The following is a 22760-nucleotide window of genomic DNA, read 5'->3' as shown; positions in this document are numbered from 1 at the left end:
CCTTCCCTTGATTTCAATGAGAAGGAAAATAAGAATGCCAAATCCAAGGCTGGCATAGTTCCCCATCCCACTTCCAGGAGAAAGCACCTCACACCACTGTCAGCAAGACAGACACAACAGCAAAAAGCAGCATTGCCATCTAGGGAGGACTTCCATCTCCTTCCAGAGCAGGGGTGGTGGGTGGAGGGGAAGAGGTCTTCAGTATCCTATGGCTCCTGGAACAACTTCCCAGGGACCATAGGATTACCCTCTTGTATACCCTCTTGTATATTTTAACATCTATAATTTTGTAGTGCTGATATAGCCTGACTGACCATTTTATCTCTATGTATCAATGCTGAATTGCTGATGCTTCATTCAGCATTATAGATGCTTTTAGGAGAAGCAACTTAGCTCTCTGAGAAGCCATTGAGCAACATTGACTAACTGCCATTGGTCTGTTTGAATTGCAGCTTCTGCTCCTCCCCCCTCCTTTTTAGGTACTTCAAGCCTCCAGTTTGCTGGAGGCGCGAGCCTTCGGCGCGAGCCGAAGGGCGAGAGCACAAGGGCTCTCGGCCTGTGGCTCTCAGCCGTGGGGCGAAGCCGGTCAAGCGGATCCTCTACTCTGGAGGAAAAACCCCAGCCACGGTCCGGTCGCTGCCACTTTCTGATTCAGGTCACGATCTTCACATTGTCTCCTCTCAGTTCTTTTCTCCTCATATCTGTTCCTTATGGCTCGTTCCAATCTCGTCTCTCCTAACTTAGTTCCTATCCGGTGTCTCCCCTCTTCTCAGCTGCCTTTTTCGTGTTCCTTATGGAACTGTCGCTCTCTTGCTTCTAAGGCCCCTGTCATCCAGGACTTGTTTATCTCTAGGTCCCTCCACCTCCTTGCTCTTACTGAAACCTGGCTTCCTGCCCATGATACTGCCATCTCTGCTGCCCTCTCTCTTGGAGGACTCTCTTTCTCTCACACTAGTCGCCCAGAGGGTCGGGGTGGTGGTGTGGGTCTTTTATTATCTAGTTTGTGCCAGTTCCAGCCTCTTTCCATTCCACCTTCACATTGCTTCTCCTCCTTTGAGGTACATGTGGTGAGGCTCTTCGCTCCACTGCGACTGCGGGTTGCAGTTCTGTACCGCCCCCCAGGCCCGTCCTCAAAATTTATCTCTGATTTTGATTCGTGGCTGTCCTTTTTCCTCTCTGATAACTGTCCTACTCTTATCTTGGGTGATTTCAATATTCATGTGGATGACCCTCAAGATGCTGCAGCTCTACGATTTCGCTCATTATCTTCCTCTTATGATCTTAAGCTTTGGTCTGATGCACCCACACATTCCCTTGGACACTGTCTGGATCTTGTTCTCACTCGGAATTGCTCTGTGTTGGACTTTTCTACTGCTCACTTTCCGCTGTCAGATCATCACCTAGTTTCTTTCAATATTACTCATAATCCTCCTCCTTCACGTCCCGCTTCTCGCTCTTGTTGTGACTTGCAATCTATCAATTACGAGGATTTTTCCCAGTCTCTAGCCTCCTCCCTTCCTTCTGTCTGTTCGGCTGTCTCCTTGGACTCAGCTGTCTCCTTCTTTAATTCCTCCTTATCTTCAACTCTTGATAATCTTGCTCCATCTACAACTCGGATAGCTCGCCCTTCTCAACCCCAACCGTGGCTCACCTCTTCCCTCCGCTACCTTCGCTCTTGTTCCCGGGCAGCTGAACGCCTTTGGCGTAAGACCAGGGACCGGGCAGACTTTGTCCATTACAAATTTGTACTCTCCTCTTTCTCTTCTGCCATCTCACTGGCCAAACAGCAGTACTACTCAACGCTGATCCAGTCAAATGCTAGGCATCCTCAGCGGCTCTTTGCGTCCTTCAATTCTCTTCTGAAGCCTAATCCGCCATCTCTCCCCGCCTCTCTGTCTGCTAATAACTTTGCCTCTTTTTTCAATGCTAAAATCCAAACTATCCGCTCTGATCTGGCCAGCTCTGCTCCTCTTCCAGTTCCTGTTCCTCATCTGTCAGCTCCTCCTGCAAATTTCTCTGCGTTTCCTTCGGTCTCTGCGGATGAACTATCTACAATACTACGCTCTTCGAAGCCTTCCACTTGTTCTCGTGATCCGATTCCTTCTCGCGTCTTTATTAATCTTATTCCTGCTATCCTCCCTTCCTTGCTACATATTATTAATCTTTCTCTGTCCTCTGGTTCATTTCCTTCTGCTTTTAAACATGCTACAGTCTCTCCCATTCTCAAGAAACCTACTCTTGATAGGCTATCTCTGTCTAACTACCGACCTGTCTCTTTGTTGCCGTTTGTTTCAAAGATCCTGGAGCGTGCGGTCTACTCTCGCTGTCTTGACTTTCTTTCTAGTAACTCTGCTTTGGATCCATTTCAATCTGGATTCCGTCCTCTGCATTCCACCGAAACAGCCCTTACTAAGATCACCAATGATCTCCTTACTGCCAAGTCTAAAGGCCATTATTCCGTTCTTATTCTCCTTGATCTAACTGCAGCCTTTGACACGGTTGATCATGATCTTCTCTTAGATTCCCTTCATGACCTTGGATTTTGTGGCTCTGTCTATAACTGGTTTGCCTCCTATCTAGCGGGTCGCTCTTTCAGCGTGTTGACTAATGGCAGCTCGTCTTCCTCCTTTCCCCTTTCAGTAGGGGTTCCGCAAGGCTCAGTGCTTGGCCCGTTGTTGTTTTCCTTATACATGTTGCCCTTGGGCAAGCTTATTCAATCTCATGGCCTCCAATATCATCTGTACGCCGATGATACACAACTATATCTGTCATCTCCGGAACTTTCTCCTGATGTTCACGATCGTATCTCGGCATGTCTTTCAGATATCTCAGCTTGGCTGCTTCATCGTCGCTTGAAGCTTAACATGGCAAAGACTGAATTGCTTGTTTTTCCTCCTAAACCTTCTCCTCATCTCTCATTCTCTCTTACTGTCAATGATGTTACGCTTACTCCGGTCAAGGAAGCTCGTAGCCTTGGCTTTATCTTCGACTCCTCGCTCTCCTTTATTCCTCATATTGAGGCAGTAGCTAAATCTTGTCGATTTTTCCTGTATAATATTGCCAGGATTCGATCATTTTTGTCTGTCTCTTCTGCCAAGACGCTTGTTCATGCACTGGTTATTTCACGGTTGGACTACTGCAACCTTCTTCTCTCTGGCCTTCCTTCTTCTCACATCAGTCCGTTGGTTTCTGTTCACCACTCTGCCGCAAAGATCATCTTCTTAGCTCGCCGCTCTGACCATGTTACTCCGCTTCTGAAATCTCTTCATTGGCTTCCAATTCACTTCAGAATCCAATATAAACTTCTCCTGTTAACCTTCAAAGCTTTTCACGGTCTAGTTCCTTCCTATCTCTCCTCTCTCATCTCACACTATTGCCCCGCTCGTGCTCTTCGCTCCTCTGATGCCATGTTTCTCGCCTGCCCAAGGGCCTCTACTTCCCTTGCTCGGCTTCGTCCATTTTCGTCTGCTGCCCCTTACGCCTGGAACGCTCTTCCAGAACATTTGAGAACTACAAGTTCAACCGCAGCTTTTAAAGCTCAGCTAAAAGCTTTTCTTTTTCCTAAAGCTTTTAAAACTTGATGTTGTGCAGACTTCTACTGTTACTTTCTACTGTTAGTTTTTCCCTACCCTGTGCCTGCTTACCCTTCCCTGTACCTGTTTGCATTCTCTTCCCCTCCTTATTGTTTTACTATGATTTTATTAGATTGTAAGCCTATGCGGCAGGGTCTTGCTATTTACTGTTTTACTCTGTACAGCACCATGTACATTGATGGTGCTATATAAATAAATAATAATAATAATAATAATTTTAGAGATACTGCCCCTTCTTGAAAAATAAAGTTCTTAATCTAGAATTTCTGCAAGAGAGACTGAACAATACTTATTCTATTTATTTGTTATATGTAATAATTTGCATCCTGTAATTTGCATTCTCAAAGCACCTACCAGATAAAACATTAAATAAACAAACATCAAACTCACAATAAATAACCCAAATTAATGTACCAGTATGACAAAAAAATAAAAATGATTAGCTAGCTCCCAATTCATAAAGTATATAAAATTCTTCTATTATTTGTAAAATTCTACTTTTAAATGGAAAAAAGGTAGGCATTAAACTTGATGAGTCTTGAGTTAAAGAGCCAACAGTTTTCCTGCTTGTTCTTTATATTAATAATGTGTATATTTGAGCACAAGTAAAGAACATTCAGAATTAATAATGAGAAAGATTTGGGTTATATTTTACATAGCTAATTGATATCTTTGGAACACTTTTCATGAGTGTCAGCCTTTTCGTTCAGAACCTGCTTCTCTAGTTGCTATATATATCTTCCAAAAACAAAAAACCAGCCTATTATTTAACACTTCACTGTGGACAGAAACCAAAAATTAAACTTTTTTTTCCATTTCAAAATAAAAAAAGGTTGCTTGAGTATCTAGTACTGGGGAGTTTGCTATTCAAGCTCTCCATTAAAGAAGTACTTCTCCTTAAGTACTTTCTCTCGTGATGTTTTTGGTTGTGTGTGTGTGTGTGTGTGTGTGAGCGTGCGTTCGTGCGTGCGTGCTTGCGTGCAGAAAAAGTATAGCCTGTACATGGGTTAGGAAGTTGCACAAAAAAACGCTAATCAAGAGGTGGGAAATCCTCCACCTGTGAACTCACTCAGCCCCTAAACAAAAGCATTTATTGTATAATGCACTTGCACATGAAGGTCTTCGAGATAAAATACATTTTATTTATAACTAAACATTGATAAAGAACATTATAAAGAACCCTAATGTTGTTACATCTAATGAACAAAATATATGAGATTAGAGGTATAATTACAGCCTTACCTATTACAGTCATTTAGAAAAGTAATCATTTCACTCACCCTCATTTTTGCACAGGCATCCTGCGTTGATTCTGTTCCTCTTAGCTCTTTTACCAACATAGAACCTAAATACTTAACACATAGAAGCAATTTGTTTCTGTAGTTATAAAAACAGAGTAAACAAGTTTACAAGGACAACTAAATATATAACTAGAATATTCTACCATTTTTCTTTTTTCATGTGATCTTCTCATAATATTGAGAGTATTATCCTATCTTTTATACAGAACTTAATTTACAAACAGTACCAGAAAGTACTGCAATTGTGAGGATTAAAGTAGAGAACTGCAGAAGCCATCTTAAGAAAAATGCACCAGAAAACAAAATGTACCATTTACTTTAAAATGGTGCAACTGCTGTTTTGCTGTGAAAAGCTACTTATATACCTCGTTGGTCTATATTAATGCTGGATATACGGACAGATAATAGTTTCCTTTAGTTCATCGTTGTGTTTCTAGTGGCTTATGTGAATTATAAAAAGAATTATGTAGAAAATGTTCAAGAATCCAACACTATAATACTGCATAAAAATGTAAGGTGTCTCAGTACAATTTCATTAGAGGGAAACCGGCTGTGTTTGGATGTCATTTTAAGCTTGAAAATAACCTACTGTTATCCCACACACAATCAGACAAATAAGCCACTGTGCATAGCTTATTAAGCTACTTTGAGTAATCCGAGTCGTCCTCCCGCTCCTGTCCTGCTGCAGCCCTCCCACTCTCGCAGTGCTGCTGTTTCACCCATAGACATCATTACAGCTGCCTGTTTAAACTTCCACAATATCTCAATGAGGAGAGGAGAGATTAATTCAGCACTGCCAGCATCAGCCTGAAAAGCGGTGAGCGGTGGCTCTAGAGTGCTGGAAGTATGCAAGATTGGGACCAAATTTCATACGCAGCCTCCCCTAGTCGGGAGGCACCTGATGCACCATCGAAACCCTGCACAATTACACATAAAGGAGCAAAAAACTCAGGTGCACCAAAATGGGGGTGGCACAGAAGTTTATAGGATCAGGACCAAACTTCATATACAGCCTCCTCTAGCAGGGTTTGTGCTCACTGTTTGCAAGAGCAGGACAAAACTTCATACACAACATCCCCTGGCAAGGATGCGCACAAGTCAAAATAAACCTGCACAATTGCTGCCACCTGACCAAGACAGTGTTTGAAGCTTACAGAAGTTGCAGAACACACTGCTGGGGGAAGGGTTTGGGCTGCAAGTAAAACCCTAACCCTTGTGTGGTTCGGGAGGCGGAAAATGTAACAACTTTTAAATGCATCCTAAAAACGGATCTTTTTAAACAAGCCTTCCCTAAACTGTAATTTATTCTGGTGTTATGTGATTTTAAAGTTTTAATCTGGATTTTATGGCTTTAGTTGTAAACTGTCCAGTGAGCTTAGGCTGTTGGGCAGTATAAATATGTAATAAACAAATAGAATAAGTAGAATCAGTTGCTAGGCAGATCGTGGGAACAGTTCTGTTGGTTGGAGGAAAGCGGCAGCAGCAGTTTTGACCACTCTTGCAAAGCGACTCAGTAGGTGATCAAAATAATTCACTGTGACTACCACACAACGTGATAACCCATGATGGGTTAAGTGACTCACTATGTAGACTCTGGGTTATCAGAGCCAGTTATCCTGGCCAAATAAGCCTTCATGGGTTAAAAATATCCCAAAAGACGACACAGTAGTCCATCATGGGTTACCATGACATCTGAACCCAGTCACTATTTTGTTTAGGGTTTTTGAAGTTGTATATGCATTTTAATATGATGCTGTTCAAAATTTGAAAAAGCTTTTAATAGTTTCTCTTAGCATTTAATCTGCTATATTAAGTGAATGAAAGATTTAACAGATCCTTAAAGATTTTTGAGAAAATCAAGTACTAATTATTTTAATAGCACCACTTTCAAAAATAGCTATGATCCTGTTTGTTCTAAAGGTGACTTACAACAGAGGCAATGAACGTCTGAGCACCAGAAGAGTACAAATGATAATGAAAGGCTCTTTCCTAAACTTATTAGAAGTAAAGAAAATGCTGGATTTTTGACTTGGGGGCTCTCTTGACACGGTATTTGCCCCAGGGTGACTCAGACCGGATCTACACTATTGCTTTAAAGCGCTTTATAACAGTTTTATAGCGCTTTAACTGCTTTATAACTGTTATAGAGCGCTTTAAAGCAGAAGTGTAGATCCGGCCTGAATCTGCACTGCATCTGTTAGATGACACAGTCACAGATTCGAAGCCAGCCAGGGGCAAAGAGGCGAAGATGCGCAGCTAAAAAGTCAGGGACGTGCTCTGACTTTTCCAGCCATTGTGAGGGCAGTCCAGCTCTTTAATCAATCTGTCCTTGCTTGGGGCCACCCTGGGGGTGTTCCCAGGCAGAAGGCAACCTCCTATAGGTCATTGGAAGCTGCGGGTTGGGGAGGCAAGCGTAGCAAGCCTAATGGCCGCCGGGAAGCCTGCGCTGACTCCCCTCATTAGGACAAATTTGCTGCCGCCACACACCAACAAGAGTGTGGGGTTTGGTGGCAGGGCAGGGCCAACCTGCTGCCCTGAAGACAGCCCCTTAGATACAGCAGGACTCCTATGTCCATCTATCCCTCGCCTCCCACACACACATAATACCCTTTTAGAACGTCATGGCACTTCTGGATGCTTCTTTAATAAATACTCTGTACATTATAATAAAGAAGACTAACATCTCAGAGATTTAACGAAAAAGGAAGCATTGCTATCTGCCTTCTGCTCACAATTGTGAACTCTTTTACTGAGATTGTTTTGTTCCTGCAAGAAAGGCTTCATCATTACAGCTGTGTTAGGTAGAGAAAAAGACTACACGACATAATTACATGATAAAGGTCACCACCCTAAATTGGGCAATTTTCTGTTATTCTAAAAGGAGACATTGAGATATGGCAAACTTACAAATGCTTTGTAATCACATGACTGGAAGATGAGTTTCTCTGGATGATGCTGCCAGTACTGTACTGGTGTTGATGCTGTTGCTTCATTAGGCGGCCGTAAGGTGATTGATGGTTCACCCCAATCTCCAGTCTGAAAATCAAATATATTACAAAAGCAAATGTAAGCTAAAGGGAATGTAAGCTAAATGTAAGCTAAACCTCTTAAAAACAGCTCTCTGGTTGTAGCCAAATTGCACTGGTTGCATATTATTTACTGAACGTAAATTGAATATTATTTACTGGTGAATGCCATGTGGACAGCATTTCTCACTACAGTATAGCCTCTCATCTGAATTTTCCAGCTACAATCAAAATATCCCAAATAAGTAGATATTATTTAAACAGAAATGCTACTTATGCAGGACAAACAGAATAAAATAAGTAGCCAGAAGTTTCAGATAACAGGGTTGAAAAGGGAAGTTCAACTAACAGCCTGATCCTATTCCAGAGTGCTTGGGACTAAGTCCTCCCTCACACAGTGCATGGTTAAACTATGGAATACTCTAGACCCCTCCCAAATTCTATAGAGTCAGGAAACCCTGTTAAATAGAGTGAGCTGAGGTGTGGAGAAGGATGAAAATTGTCAGAGGGCCCTTCCATGAGAGAAGCCCTTACTCCTGTGGAAGATGCTTTTCTCTTGCAGAAGGCAGAACCTGGATCCAACCCCATATGTAACACTTTAAATAAGTCTGGCTGTGGTGTAGCCAATGGAATTCACTGCCACAAGATGTAGTGATGGCCACCAATTTGGATGGCTTTAAAAGGGGGTTGGATGAATTCCTGGAGAAGAAAGCTATCAATGGCTATTAGTCCCGATAGCTATGTGCTACCTCCAGTATCAGAGGCGGTAGCCTATATACACCTGTTGCTGGGGAACATGGGTGGGAAGGTGCTAATGCACCCTTGTCCTGCTTGTGGGTCTTTGCTCAACAGCTGGTTGGCCACTGTGTGAACAGAGTGCTGGAGTAGATGGGTCCATGGTCTAATCCAGCATGGCTCTTCCTATGTTCTTCTTACAGAGGGGACACTGAATGTCTTTCAGCCTGAGGGCCAAATTCAATTTCAGAGAAGCTCTCGAGGGGGGGCTGCATTCCAGTGATGTGTGGAGCCAAAAATGCCAGCATAATTTAGGGCAATGCTCTTACTGTGCGCAATTAATCCTTAAGAGTGGCAATTCAACTTTTTAAAATGAGGAAAAGGCAGCACAAAAGCTGAGAAACCGCCACATAATTGGGGAGAAGGGCCAGGGGAAGGTGGCATTGACCACATGAGGAGTCCTCCAGAAGGACCACATCTGGTCCCTGGGCCTGAGCTTCTTCACCCTCGATCTACACAACTGCAGCTATACAACCAGATCTTATGCATATTTCCTCAAATATAAATCCTACTTTGTCCAATGGAACTTCGTGTCAAGCAAGATTGAATAGGACTGCAGGCTTAGGTCATCCTAGACACACTTGCTTACATGTGAATCCTACTGAAATCAATGAGACTTACTTCCGAGTAAACGTGGTTAGGATATGAATACAAGTCTGTTACCTCAAGCTCCCACCAATGGTACTTAAATTAAACTATTTTTTCTTATTGAAGGGAAGAAAAAGATATTTAAATTAATTTAACAAAATAGTTGCATTTGGAAGGTACTTTCTAAAACTATACATTATTTGAAATTTCTAAATTCAATACCAACACTAAAAAAAAAATCACTATCTGCTCATGTCGTTTTGTGTGTTTTGTCACAGTTCAAATTGCATTCTCTACTCATTGTTTTTCAACTCAGTTGGGTAGAATTGGCTACAAATTGCTATGTTTACTAACGATTATAAATGAACTTGAGAAAGAAGATATGATAAAGTAAAACAATTGAAAAGGTACTGAAAGCATATGGGGAAATTTCAGTCAAAGAAAGTACCATTTTATTTCTCCATCCAAGCAAGGCAAACAAAACAACCATTATACATCCATTTCCATGAGGCACACAATAACGACAAGACAGAAGTTTGTACAGATCTACAATGATAAGCACAAAGTCAACTGGAAGGCACTGAAATTTAGTAACCTTCCAACGTGAAAACTGAAGCAGGATTGCAGAAAATGAGACAACCAGAAACAACTTTGTGCCAACATTACTGCCTTTGTTCAAAACCTGACAGTAATGTAGTTCATGTGCTGCGTTCCTTTAAAGGTGCTTTAGAGCTGCTTGAGATCGTTTCTTGCAATGCTTAATACCCTGCCTCAGGAGTGGGCAGCTTCCAAGAGTTGGGAAGCCACACAGCCCCCTCCAACAAATTTGCTGCCAAAATGTAGTGATGTTGCCCACCCTGAGGGGTTCTTTTTGGAGGGAATAGAGCATTTGTATAGCCTGACAAAGACGGGCTTCTTCTTCAGCAGATGCAGCTGTTTGTTGATGTGGGGAAAAATGCTACCCATGTGGAAAGTCTCAGTTAGGTAGAGATTAATAATAGTTAATACTTTATGTTTATATGGTGCTTTAGCGTGTTCATACTAATTCACATTTATTATCCTGTTGCAATCATTAATATCTGCATTAATTATGGGATAGGCTGAGGGAGCAATTGGGCAGAGCTATGCTCATGGAAGGGGCCTCCACCTGAATTTCAAAGATCCCTGGCAGGTACATCACCTGTACACTGGTATTCCTTTAGTGAACCCTGTAATGACACAAATCTCCAAACATCCAGGGGCACCCAGTGGATATATCCACAGGTCATGCAATTGGCCAGGACTCCCTGGCATGCACTCCATCTTTACAGAAAATGTTCCCCTGCACATCGTTACAGTACTCACTCGAGCAAATATCCATTACATGTGCCAAACACGTATGGCACATAAAGTGCCAGTCAACCTTTATTAGATCTGTAGATCACCCTTGAACGTGGGCACAATCCAGCTCAAGGAAAAGAACTTTTAGCCAGATGTTTAACTTTTGGGTTTAGAAGGGCTTCACTCTGGCTTTACTACTGTGCTCTTTAGGAGCTAACATTGTTTACAGAAATAACGATTCAGTGTAATTGACAAGAAACATTAAAGGTTTCCAGGCTCACTGTCCATTTATTAAAGCAATCTTATTAATGTCACTCAAAGAAATGTGATTATACTCTGAGATTTCACTTTCACTTCCACACGTCCTCAGCTTGTCAGGACTATTTTTAAGATGACAGAACTCTCGGTATCTGCTTGGTTTAAAGCTCTTATTCAAGTAACTTTTAGCAAGATAAATATATCCTGCTGTAAGAAAATTTATGCTGAGCATAACTTTAAAATGTAAGCTTTAGGAAACATGGTATTAGTAAGAAATGCCAAAAGCAAGTATGCTGTAACATATTTCTATAATCCATCATAGAACAAACCACAAAACAACGGACACAATTCAGAGCCCTCTGTTTGCTCAAGACTGTCATGTTCAACATTAATTATTCCTGGCCCACTTGCATGTGTAGTTTTGCACAGGATGCATAGTTACAATTGAATCCCGCAGTTACGTAAGTTTACACTGTTCACACTTCTGAGATTTTACAAAAATATCCATATTATTCTCAGTCCAAGAGCTATTTAGTGAAATGAAAAAAAAAAGTCCAGATCAGGGAGAGTGTATACTACACAATTCTAATGAAAATCATACTCCTTTTAACGAAATCAGTAAAATCATCAAAACTAAAGTAAGAGTGAAATTGAAATGAGACAGGAGTAAAATACACAGGAGTATCTGCAGTCAAATAACTGTCTTGAAGCCAAATATTGCCTTTCAAACCTGTCACCAGGCAGCCAAATACAAGTACTTTTGAATCCAGATTTTGAATCCTGTTGATTCTCTTAAAATCAACAGGACTTCAAAGTGCTTAACTCTGGTTGGATTATTCCCACTGTAAATATTCAAAATATTCTCTGCAGTTATTGAAAATGCATTTTAATGTTTCATTAATAAAAAAGGGATTACTGATTGCAACGATGCTCTTTGTTACATATATCATTAGCAATGTTTTATATTCAGCTGAAGTTTAATTCAAAATAAGTCATTTGATTTTCATTGTCTATGAGAAATTCTCATAATTCAGATTTATTATCAATATAAACTTGTTTAGGGAGCAAACCTAAACTCTCTCCAAGGACCACTGAGAGTCCCACCAGGGAGATCACTGGTGGGACAACACCTGTGTTACCAAAGGTCCCCCAGTATGGCTGGGGGGGGGGGTCCTAGTGGTGTTCTGTCAGGTATGTGAGGGATAGCCATGGATTCCTCTGATCCAAAGCCCCCTTGATCCTCCAATGTGCTTCCAAATGTGGTCCAACTGTATACCAGCCTGGGTCTGGCATAGTTATTTCTCTCCCACAGCAGTCAATGCAAAGAGAGAAGAAAACGCTCAGTGCAGACAGTGCTGTTCATCTATTAGGAAAGCAGGATAGTAGCATGACTGTAGCAGATTCACCGGTTCTTGTAGGCGTTCTAGTGATCTAGGCAATTTCCCCCCTTCTCTTGCAAAGATGAGCTGCAACTAAAAGCTGCTTCATGAGTTTCTTCTTGTGACACTAATATTAATATTTCCACCAGAAAAGGTATATGCATGATAAAACATGAATGGAAGAATAAGTGTCTAATTTGCCCATGCATCAGGAAGCAATGACATCTTTATATATCCAGGAAGTGGCATTCAAAGACCATCTTAGGGCTAATAGTCAAAATACAGTTTATGAGATAAGGGCATTGCTTCAAGACACTTCTGGTGTCTAAAAATAAGTGAAGTGTTTAGACCTGAAGACATGCTACAAGATGTTACCTTTCAAGTACACATTTACGTGACTCAGTGCATTTTGAAATTGAGGCAAATAGTCCTGAGAAATTAAAGAGAGGATCTTCCTTGGTCATAAAAAGGAGAAGGCACAAAACAGTGTATAATTGCACAGTTTATACAATTTACACTTATTTTCATCTTTGAAGGCGAACAAAGACAATCACCTGGAACACAAGCTGAAATAAAGATGAGGGCTTTAAAATAAAAGAAAAAGCAGACTTCAGAGCTTTAAAATTTGCATCCAGTACACAAAAGCCAACACGCCCATTGCACACTATGAAAATGAATGTATAAAGACATACAGTCCTGGAAATCACTGGATGTTAACACATTGCTTCTTGAAAAGCACAGCACCAGTATCAAGTATTAACAACACCAAGGAAACACATTGGACAGGAATACAGTGACAACGTAGCCATTTATTGAAGTATCTTACATTATGAACCTGATGGACTGCTGTGTAAGGATATCCTGCATTCTGGTTGGTCCAAATTTCACAGACAGAAGACTGCTAATATAAACAGAAAACTACATCTCATCTTGTAAATAGTAAATCACTCCGAACACCCCCAAACCCAGGAAGAATAAGCATTGTGCCCTGAGGGTGGGGGAAAATAGGTCTGCAAGTTTTAAAAGAAGAGAGAGATTTAAATTGGCAGCAGCTGTTAAAACCCTTTTTAATGTACTTGCTGACAAAACATCTTTTGAGCTTATAAAAAGAAAAAACATAACTCAAGGATTTCAGAGTTTCAGCTCTATTCAGAATAATAACACCATTTTATAATTATGAAACAACTAAATAGCACAAAACAAAAAGTGAGCATCCTTCAATCATATCTCAGCCTTTGATTTGCATGCTGTTGCTGAGAAGGTTTTCAATGTAAATTTACATAGGAGGAAAAGGATAGAATAAACAAATACTGAGCATAATCAAATATACGTCTTGTTGCTGAGCAATAAGCACTAGCATCAATGATATTGTACACAGCACTTGAAAGATACTAAGTTCAATCCACCAAGGCTGGACAATGCACAACCTCCAGACATTTCAATGGGACAGGCACAGAAAGAGAGAGAGAAGAGCTCAGTAAAGTGCCACTACCAATACCTTTAGAAGGCCATGTGGGCTGCAGTAATTAGCAAAGAACAAATAACATGGAGCATCAACCTATCACTTTTTTTCAACAGTTGTTTGGAATGCAGGAAGCTAGAATTTATTTATTATTCTGAATTATACCCCCCGCCCCGCTTTCCACCAAGGAAATAGCACTCAACAATTCATTAAATGGGTGGACCTTGGAAATACAAAAGTAGCCAAGGAAGCAAGATGTACAGTACAGCTACTGCAGCAAAAGTAACACAAATCAGATTCGCATCATCTGACAGCACCTGGTATATATTTCCTTATTTGGACACCACATGCAAATCCAAGATAACAGCTCGTAGTAGTTGAATAACTAAAATAAGCACCAGATGTAGTAGCTACCCACAGTCTCCTGAGCAGGCAACAATGAAAGGCTTTAAACAGATAAGAAATGCAACTACGATCTCTAGAGTAGCTAGCAATTAATACATCAATAGCTTAACCACACATGTGGAACACAGCCAGCAGTTAAGACAAGCAGCAGGAATTTAATATTGGTATCTAAATAAAGCCTACATTCAAAGACTCACAACTTTCTGCAAGAAAATCACTACTGCTTTTATTTTTTTTCATCTGTGAAAACTGGATGCCTCACACCATCTGACAAGCTGTATCACTAATAAAATTCTAAGGGCTGATAGTGGGTGCTGCCTTTTTCTAAACTGTCCAGAAAGTATTCCTATTTCTCAGTCCTAAGAACCTGTGCCAAAGCAATGGAGTGTTATGATGGTGTGCAGCTGTCATTGCAGCAGAAAACAGCCACAACCAATTGCATTGGGTAAACAAAATCAAATCAGTAGTAATTTAATATTAGCATACTGAATACAGAAACATAAATTAAGTGTGCGCTTCATCCTCTTGAATAATGCAGTTGCTTCCTCAGTATGTTTTTGGCAACAGAGTAGTTAAAACTAGGCTACATGCCTCCCAGGCATGAAAGAGGCAAGATGACATAAGGCTTGAGGATAAAAAAAAAAGTTAACCATGTCAGATACTCTCAAGGAGCACGAACTAACACTTGAATTTGTGATATATAAGGAAGTGCGAGAAATATTGTTTTAGATTGGAGTCTCTGGCCATTTAAAGAGTGCAATTTCATAACAGAGCAGTGGTAATCTACTTACAGTCTTAACATTTTGAAAAGGGTCAGAATAACTCATGCAAAGCATCCTTTACCTAGGGCTCCTGTATCTTTAACAGTTGTACAGAAAAGGGAATTCCAGCAGAGAGCAGGGCTCCTGCAGCTTTAACTGTTGTGATGAAGACGGAATTTCATCAGGTGCTGCAGGCATACAAATGACACCTGGTGAACTTCCCTTTCTATTCCACTGTTTAAGATACAGGAGCCCTGTCCTGCTTTCCATATGCTCACCCTTCTTTACCTATTCCCAGCCTAATTGTCTGCCTTCTCTCTTTCTGACAGTGCAGATGTGCTCAGTGCAACACATGCACAGAGAACGGGGCCCTGGCAGCCGCATCAGCACAAAGAAGAATGACCTTGCAGGCCTCAAGACTCTTCTCCTGATAAAGGATCCAACCTTCCTCCAGAAAGCTACTGACAATAGTTAGCCGCAGCAAATCTCTTTTAAGAAGGATGTTTTAAAGAGACTTGAAATATTCCTAAAGAAGATCTAGCAGAGTTCTGAAGATAATTTCTTCTGACTACATTAATGCCTAAAGCTTATTTTACTCATTAACTGGTTCTATGTCTGTTAATGTTTCAGTGGACAGGAAACAGATATGGCAGAGCAGAAAATCTGCACTGTGTGGATAAAAATGGTTTTAACATAGAGGTCATTTGTCATTTCCACTAGTCAGAGAAATTATATGGAACATGCACCAAAAGTGGTCCTGCATAACAGTGCCATAAGTTGAATTGTGATCTCTCTGTGATTAACAGGCTAACAATTCCAGGTAGAATTCAGCACCAAAACAGATGCAACATAAAGTAATACAGCTGGGAGCAGAGGCAACGAGATCGAAACTGTGATGCCCAGTGAAGCATGCTTGACCCTTGAGCAGAGAGTCCCTACTCACATTCATGTGAACACGGATAGATTTCGGTTTCAGACCTTGCCAATTCAAAACAGCAAGGTCTGAACTGAGGGGAGAGGGGGCAGCGCACCTGGAGCCATAGGGAACAGGGCAGCCTGCATGGCCTTTACTCCTTACCCACTTTAGCCCTCAAGCATTCAGGCAAATACCTGAACAGGGCTAGGGTGTGGCTGAGAAGGGAGAGAGAGAGAAGTTATTGAAAGCAGAGACACGTTGCTAGGGTGAAGCATTCTTACTACTATTCATCAATTATTGTTAGTTCTGAATGTCTACCTATGAAATAAATAAATAAATAAATAAATGTTTATTCTTTTAATATCTACATTCTGGTCTGGATTTATTTGAAGTCTGGCATATCTCACCCCACATGCTAAGGATCTAAAGAGCAAGAGTCCTACTGCTAACCGCCCAGAGAAATCCGGCTATTGGGCGGTATAGAAATGTAATAAATAAATAAATAAATAAATAATATAAATCAGGTGGTGGCAGCTGCTGTTTTGGGGAGTCCTGGGAAAAGTTTGAACCCAGTGATGTCTAGGGGCCAGGCCCTTGAAGAGGACCTCTAGAAACATCACAATACCTTCCTGAAACAATGTTCTCTTGTGAATATGTTAAGGCAGGACCCTATTTTATAAATGCAGACACAAATGGGTTTACGCGAAGTGGCTAAGGCCACACTGAATGTGAGATAAGTGGCAAAGAATTCAAGAATAATTATTACTAAATCCAAGTAGCTTCCTGAGGAAAAGCACTTGATAGCCATCTCGTGATGTATGTAATATCTAATCCTATACATATTCTTTAAAAAAAAGTTGTAAGAGACAAAAGTCAAACATGCATATCGTTTTGCAACTTTCTGCAAAGGCATTCTGTGAAGCACCTGCTTTCTAAACATTACCATAACAAAGAAACAAATGTGAGCTGGGATAATTCAAACAAATAATAAACATGATAGATCCTTACCAAATATTTTCTTAAAATAAGGGGGCATTGGCTTCCTTGCTAAGATAAACAAGTCTTGCAAGTTAGCAGATAGCTGAAATACAAGCTGAACTTCTAGGAAGCTATAGCTATATATTTCCATAACCCAGTTTATAAGTTGTGTCTGCTCCTGGGCATAATAAAACCTCAACCAGCTTCCAACCTCAATATTAAGGACTAGATGTTAGCATCAAACTTTTAGGTGTCATTAATGTAGATGCAGATTTTGATATTCTTAGCTTCTAATTTAAATATGTTAAGTACATCAAACTTAATAAGGCCAAGTGAGTAAGCATAGGATTGCAGCCTAATATTCAGGAGAATGAGCTGCGAAGTTCCACTGTACATAACTTCAGGCACCTCCTTCTACTCACGCTTTTCTTATCAACTGCCTATCCCATACCTCCTTTCCTGCCACTTTCAAAAGGAATCCAAATTCTTCAAATATAGGGTGGGATCCAACTAGGTTACCTGCACTTAGTTCTCTGGCTGCCCGGGTTCTCATGACATGGCATGCCAAGTGCCTGCAGGTGCCCATCATGATGCAACAGCTCCCGTGAGTAAATTAACCTATGGTGGGCTGTTATGTTATACTTTCCTTCTTCTCACTATTTTGATATGGTAAAGTACCCATCTGAGCATTATATCTGTGGGATGCACTTTGGTTGCAAAGACCATCCTTTAAGACTACAAGATCACATCTTCCATAGTACCAAACGTTGCCATTGAAGTTATGAAAGGCCCGTGGCTGCTCCAATCATTACAAGGCACTTGTGATGAAAAATGAAGCGAAGGATTGCTGCATTTGCCTGAATCCAGCTTCTTCCTCACACTTCATTCACCAAAATGGAATTCTCCTCTATTTGAACAAGTTTGCCCTAAGGTTGAGATGAGCTGGTACATGCAAACAGCCTGAAAAGTATTGCAAACTGCTTTCAAAATAATTTCCATCTAGCTGAACAGGAGTTGCACTTTTTACCAGGGGCAATTGCTTCAGGTCCTTCCCATCAGTCAGCATGGACTTTTACAGTCTTACATGTCTGTCTTAGTGCTTATCCCTCACAGCAGGATTTATCCTTGCAATTTGAATTCCAGTGTACTGAACATGCACTTGTGCGGTGAAAACCTTTCCTGTCTGACCACTTCCTCCTTGCTGACAACGCCACTGCAACCTCGTTTCAAGCTTAATATCCTTCAAATTGCATCCAGAAGAAGGTGGGTGATGGAAACTTTTTGGGTAAAGAGCATCATCTTGGAAAAGGAATGTATAAAAAATACCAATAGAGTAAATAAACTAGCTTCATAATGAGGAAGGAAGTGTTCAGATTTTATAGTCTAGAAAATCAGTTCAAGTTTTCCAAGTTTCGCCTTTGTTCAGCTTTTCCCACTACCAAGTCAATGGGTAAGAAAATGTTATCCATGTTTGGATCTGTAGACATGCCTACAGGTAGGTGCTATCACCTAGAAAGCAAATTAGCATGTCATTGCAGAGAAAGAGGTTACAGCTAAAATGCAAATGTAAATAGAAACCCATCAACCAATGGAGCTTTTTTTTTAAAAAAAAAATGGTCAAGTGCTTTAACGTATTTTATGAATCAAAACAACAGATCAAGTTCAGTGGAATTCCTTTGAGTATTTTAGGGTGCAATCCTATGCAAGTTTAGAAAGAAAAAAGTCCAACTAATCAGCAGCACATATTAAACTATGAAAAAATTTGGTATTGCCTATTCTGACATTCAAATTTTGTGACCTTCATAGAAGCTCTTTTACAGGAAATAGTAACTTTTGTTCTTCTGCTCTTCTCTATATAATTAATTGAAGGTGTCTGATATGCTAGAGAGGATTTCCCAATTAGTTCTGCTAATAGGTTAGGAGAAAACCTAATTCAGGACGAGAAAATCATATATCAATAAAAAAAATTCTTTGAAAGTTAAGAAGTAAAAGTCAGGAGATCGAGTTGATATTCATTGAAATGTTCATCAGTTGCCCTTGGATTTTCCAGAGGGAATCACATATTTCCTTCCTAGCTGCAGTTAGTTATATAAAAGCATGATATGGGCATTAACATCTTTTCCCCGCCAGGCTGAACTGCTGAAATAGTCAATCTCTTCTCCTGGCTAGGCCAAACACTTGAATGTTTCTATCAGGGCAGAATGCCTGCTCAGTGGAGTGAGCTATTCATGTCACTAACATGCTTTATGAACTCAACTGGCTTCCCATCTGTTTTGGGTGTAATTCATAGTTTGGTTTCATGAAGCATTACAGCATGGTTTATGACTTGGCCTTCAGTCATTTCGTGCACCGTCAAAAAAACAGCACGTTCTCACCCCATGGCACTTCTGCTGATAGAAACTGAACTATACTGACCTTTAGAATGAAATATGGCATATCTTTTTGGTCAAGCATATGTTTGATTTAAGGTAGTCAGTGGCTTATTTATATCTGGTTGAATGAATGGGCAGGCTGTTTTCAATTGTCTTTTGCAGATGGATTAGAGCAAGTTACAAATTATTAAATAAACACACTAGAAATCTTTCAACGCCCACCCCAAAATATACAATACCCTAAAAGCTCTTTCCTGGAGTGTTAACATCCTGCATCCTAATTGTAGAAGTAACAGTGTCTGCAAATACTCTTGAGTTGTTCTCATACGAGCAGGAATCATAGCCAACTATTCTGTAGTGAACATATGCCAGCCAATTTTAATCAAGGTACTTCTATCAAAAGCTATCAAAGAAAGGGAGCTCCGCTGACCTGTCCCATTCCAGAAATGAGTGTCTCCACTCATTCCTGGAGTTCCTGTTGTGTTCACAGTGAATCCTGCAAATGAAACAGGAGCAGTGGAGATGCAGTGGCAGTACTGGATATTGCCCATGGAATTAACTCTTACAGTGGGTCAAAATAATAGAAATGTACAACAACTGAGCAGATTTTCAGAGATGATGAACTAAGAATACTAGTTATTTTCTGAAATTTCTTAATAAGAGGGATTAAAACTATAGAAGGATAACGCTGTCTTCTAATCTAACTCTCAAAAATACGTAAGCACTTCCACTAAAGGATGGAATCGCATCATAATTTTTCATCTGAAAGGTGGCTTTTTACCTTCTCTTGATGGTTGATAATGGGTCATCTGTTCAGTAGGACTGACTTTTGAAGCTTGCTGAATTTGTGTTGCCTGTTTATCCTGAATGTCTTTCTTGAACTATTTACAAAACTAGGTTCAAAAGTAACTTTATTTTTTAAAATCCCACAGATAGGATATCTACACTTAACTTCCAGCTTCAGGAATGTATTTCCAGAATGGGCCCAGGGCCTGTTGTTTTTCAGTAGGTTCCAGGTTTGTTCCAAAAAATGCTTGAGAAATGGACAACATGCATCCCAAAGTGCACTCTACTAGTCCACCTCCCATGTTAGAAGGCCTCAGGCACACCAAGGTGGCAGTGATATTGTCACCTCCTTGATAGCAGAGCCTGTGCAGAGAGACTTATGCTAGACCTCCCTGTAGATGACTGGATTGTATTGTGGCATCCATTCCTGATGCCAGAATTCACTCTGTAGTTTGGGCAGAATTGAGTGGATTCATTTTACCTTCTTCCAAAATTATTTGGAATGGAACAACTGGATCCCACTCATCCCTAAGAAGGCCCCTTGATCGAGAAAATGATTATGGGAATGCTTCTTGGGTGACCTTTATCAACGGTTGCTGTTAAGAAATTGGTATTAAGATTCCTTTCGCAGAAAAGGGCAGTAATATGTTCAACACCATTCCTTCTGATGTTCAGGCAAATGTAGCCCCAGTGACACAAGAGGAAGGTATAAGCAGTCTCGGGAGAACCCCAAGGTTTTCAGAAGCATAAAAATCTTTAGGAACTGGAAGATTCAAGGGGATTATTGTATTGAAGAATGGTATAAAGAAGTATGGGATATAGCTATTAATGATAAATTGACTTGTAATATTAAATGGAGAGGAGGTATAGCTAAAACAAATGATTTTGAAGGAATTTGGAAACAGTTCCTAATATTTGTGTTTTCTAAGGGAAGTAGGAAACCACCAGTAGAAGAAAGTATGAGATTTTGGAATCAGGAATGAGATCCCGAGGTGGGGGGTGCACTTATATGTTAAGTTTGATTATGTTATATAGATAGGATATTGATGTTATTCAACATTTATGTAGTATGTTGTTTCTTTAATTGTAATGGTGTATGTTTAAGTATTGTAGAAAATAAAAAAATATTAAAAAAAAATCTTTAGGAAAAAATCTCAAATCAGCACAATGAGGATTGCATTGTCCGTGGTCATAGAAGAACGACTGCTTGATGGAGGGGGGAATGGAATGGGTGTTGTGGTAGAGGGCGTGGCTGGCAGGTGGGAACAAGAGCACTCTATAGTGAAATATGTTGTTGTAGGCCCCACTTGTTCATACGACCAAACCCTAGCCCTCATGACGGCGTAGTAGTTATCCTTTATTCCTCAAATAAATTATCCATCATTAATAAAAGTTTTCTCTTCCTCAAATGGTATAGTGTGATTTCACACCTCCATCTTAAGCACATCACTCAGGCCTGTTAGCATACAGAAAACTGTAGTTTACAGAAGACAAGGCCTCTATAGAGTACTTGTAAAATGCACGCTGGTAGACGGGGATAAAAGAAAAGTTACAAAATAAATGCAAACAAATTCAGTTGAGAAGTCAGCATATATTTCGGAAACTGCTATAGGAAAGAAAAAAGAGAATGAGAGAGGATTTACAGCTCTAGCTACAATAAATTGTAATAACGGGCCAAGTTTCTCAACATTACCTGTGCCATCTGCCTCTCCAGTTTTGACCGGGGAATATCATCAAAGTAACTGTCATTTCTTCTCCTCCTTGCATCACCCTGCATGATAATGTGTGGTACGTCCAGTGAGCCACCAGTAGTATAAGTGCTTTGGCTGAGTGAAGGAGACAACTGAGGAGGAGTGTGGTTACCACTGGGTTCCTGCATAGAATTAGGAAATAACAGCATGAAATAAACACTATGTGTTTCCTGGGGGCTTGTGAAGAATGTGTGTTCCCAGTGCCACAACCTTCTCCTCCCAGGGGGACTGTGATGACAGGTTGGGACTGATTGGTAATGCTTGTCATCATCCCTTTTTCTTGTCCTGTAAACCTGAGGAAAGCTCCCCCCAGGACTCCAAGCTACATAAGGCACAATCCTATGCATATTTGGGCAGAAAAACCACATAGAACTCACAGCATTCCCCAGCCAGCCATGCTGGGAATTCCAGGCCTTTTTTCCTGTCTAAACATGCATAGGATTGTGCCTTTAGCTGTTTGAGCAAGGGGGTGGGGGAGCTGTAGCTGCAGCCATCTGAACCAGCCCACAGCTTGCATCCTCCTCGCAAGCACGAATCTAAATATCTCAGGTTGTGTTGCTAAGTGCTAAAGCACATGCGGGAATGGGAGAGAAACCCTTTCCCTTGGTTTCGGGCAAAACATCCATACTCCAAACCTCCACTCTAGATTAATACAGAATATTTATTAAAGAGAAGTTCAAAAAAGGCAAGAAGAGAAGCAAGGATTCTTAAAAGAAAATAATTCATAAATTGAATCTACCTAAACTATACTGACATCTTGGAAATAATTTAGATATGTGCTGTCCCTGGAAAATATGGCACATACATTCTCTTTGGCTGGGAAGGGCGTCTGGGTTTCAGAGTGGCAGCATGACCTAGTAGCAACAGACCCTGGTGGACACAAAAATGAAGAACCTCAGATCATTTCTTAGGTTTGTCTAGGGCAAGGGTAGGCAATGTGATACACATGAACACCAGTATTCCTCAAGATACCTTCCTTGGTGCCCATCAAGACACCCTACTCCTCCCAATTTTTATTTTACATTTTTTTAAAATATATTTCCTTGCTGGCAGCACAGATTGCTTCAAT

At 40.6% G+C, this 22760-nt stretch overlaps 1 protein-coding gene across 9 annotated transcripts in view; it reads right to left on the bottom strand.

Moving 5' to 3' along the window:
* Positions 1–22760, bottom strand: part of ANKS1B (ankyrin repeat and sterile alpha motif domain containing 1B) — a 373862-nt gene that overhangs the window by 12558 nt on the left and 338544 nt on the right. For 4 of the 9 annotated variants that reach the window (XM_063133719.1, XM_063133713.1, XM_063133715.1 and 1 more), the window contains exons 19-22: positions 21634–21813; positions 13087–13158; positions 7802–7930; positions 4874–4945 (exon numbers count right to left, since the gene is read on the bottom strand). In XM_063133719.1, coding sequence (XP_062989789.1) covers positions 4874–4945; positions 7802–7930; positions 13087–13158; positions 21634–21813 — 453 coding nt within the window. Of the gene's footprint in view, positions 1–4873; positions 4946–7801; positions 7931–13086; positions 13162–21633; positions 21814–22760 lie in introns of all 9 variants that reach the window. The other 5 variants (XM_063133716.1, XM_063133721.1, XM_063133722.1 and 2 more) reach the window with 2 other exon arrangements.

The sequence above is a fragment of the Elgaria multicarinata genome, chromosome 9 (genome assembly GCF_023053635.1).
Source record: "Elgaria multicarinata webbii isolate HBS135686 ecotype San Diego chromosome 9, rElgMul1.1.pri, whole genome shotgun sequence".
Classification (NCBI taxonomy): Eukaryota; Metazoa; Chordata; class Lepidosauria; order Squamata; family Anguidae; genus Elgaria; species Elgaria multicarinata.
This window is presented reverse-complemented; position numbering and strand designations above follow the sequence as displayed.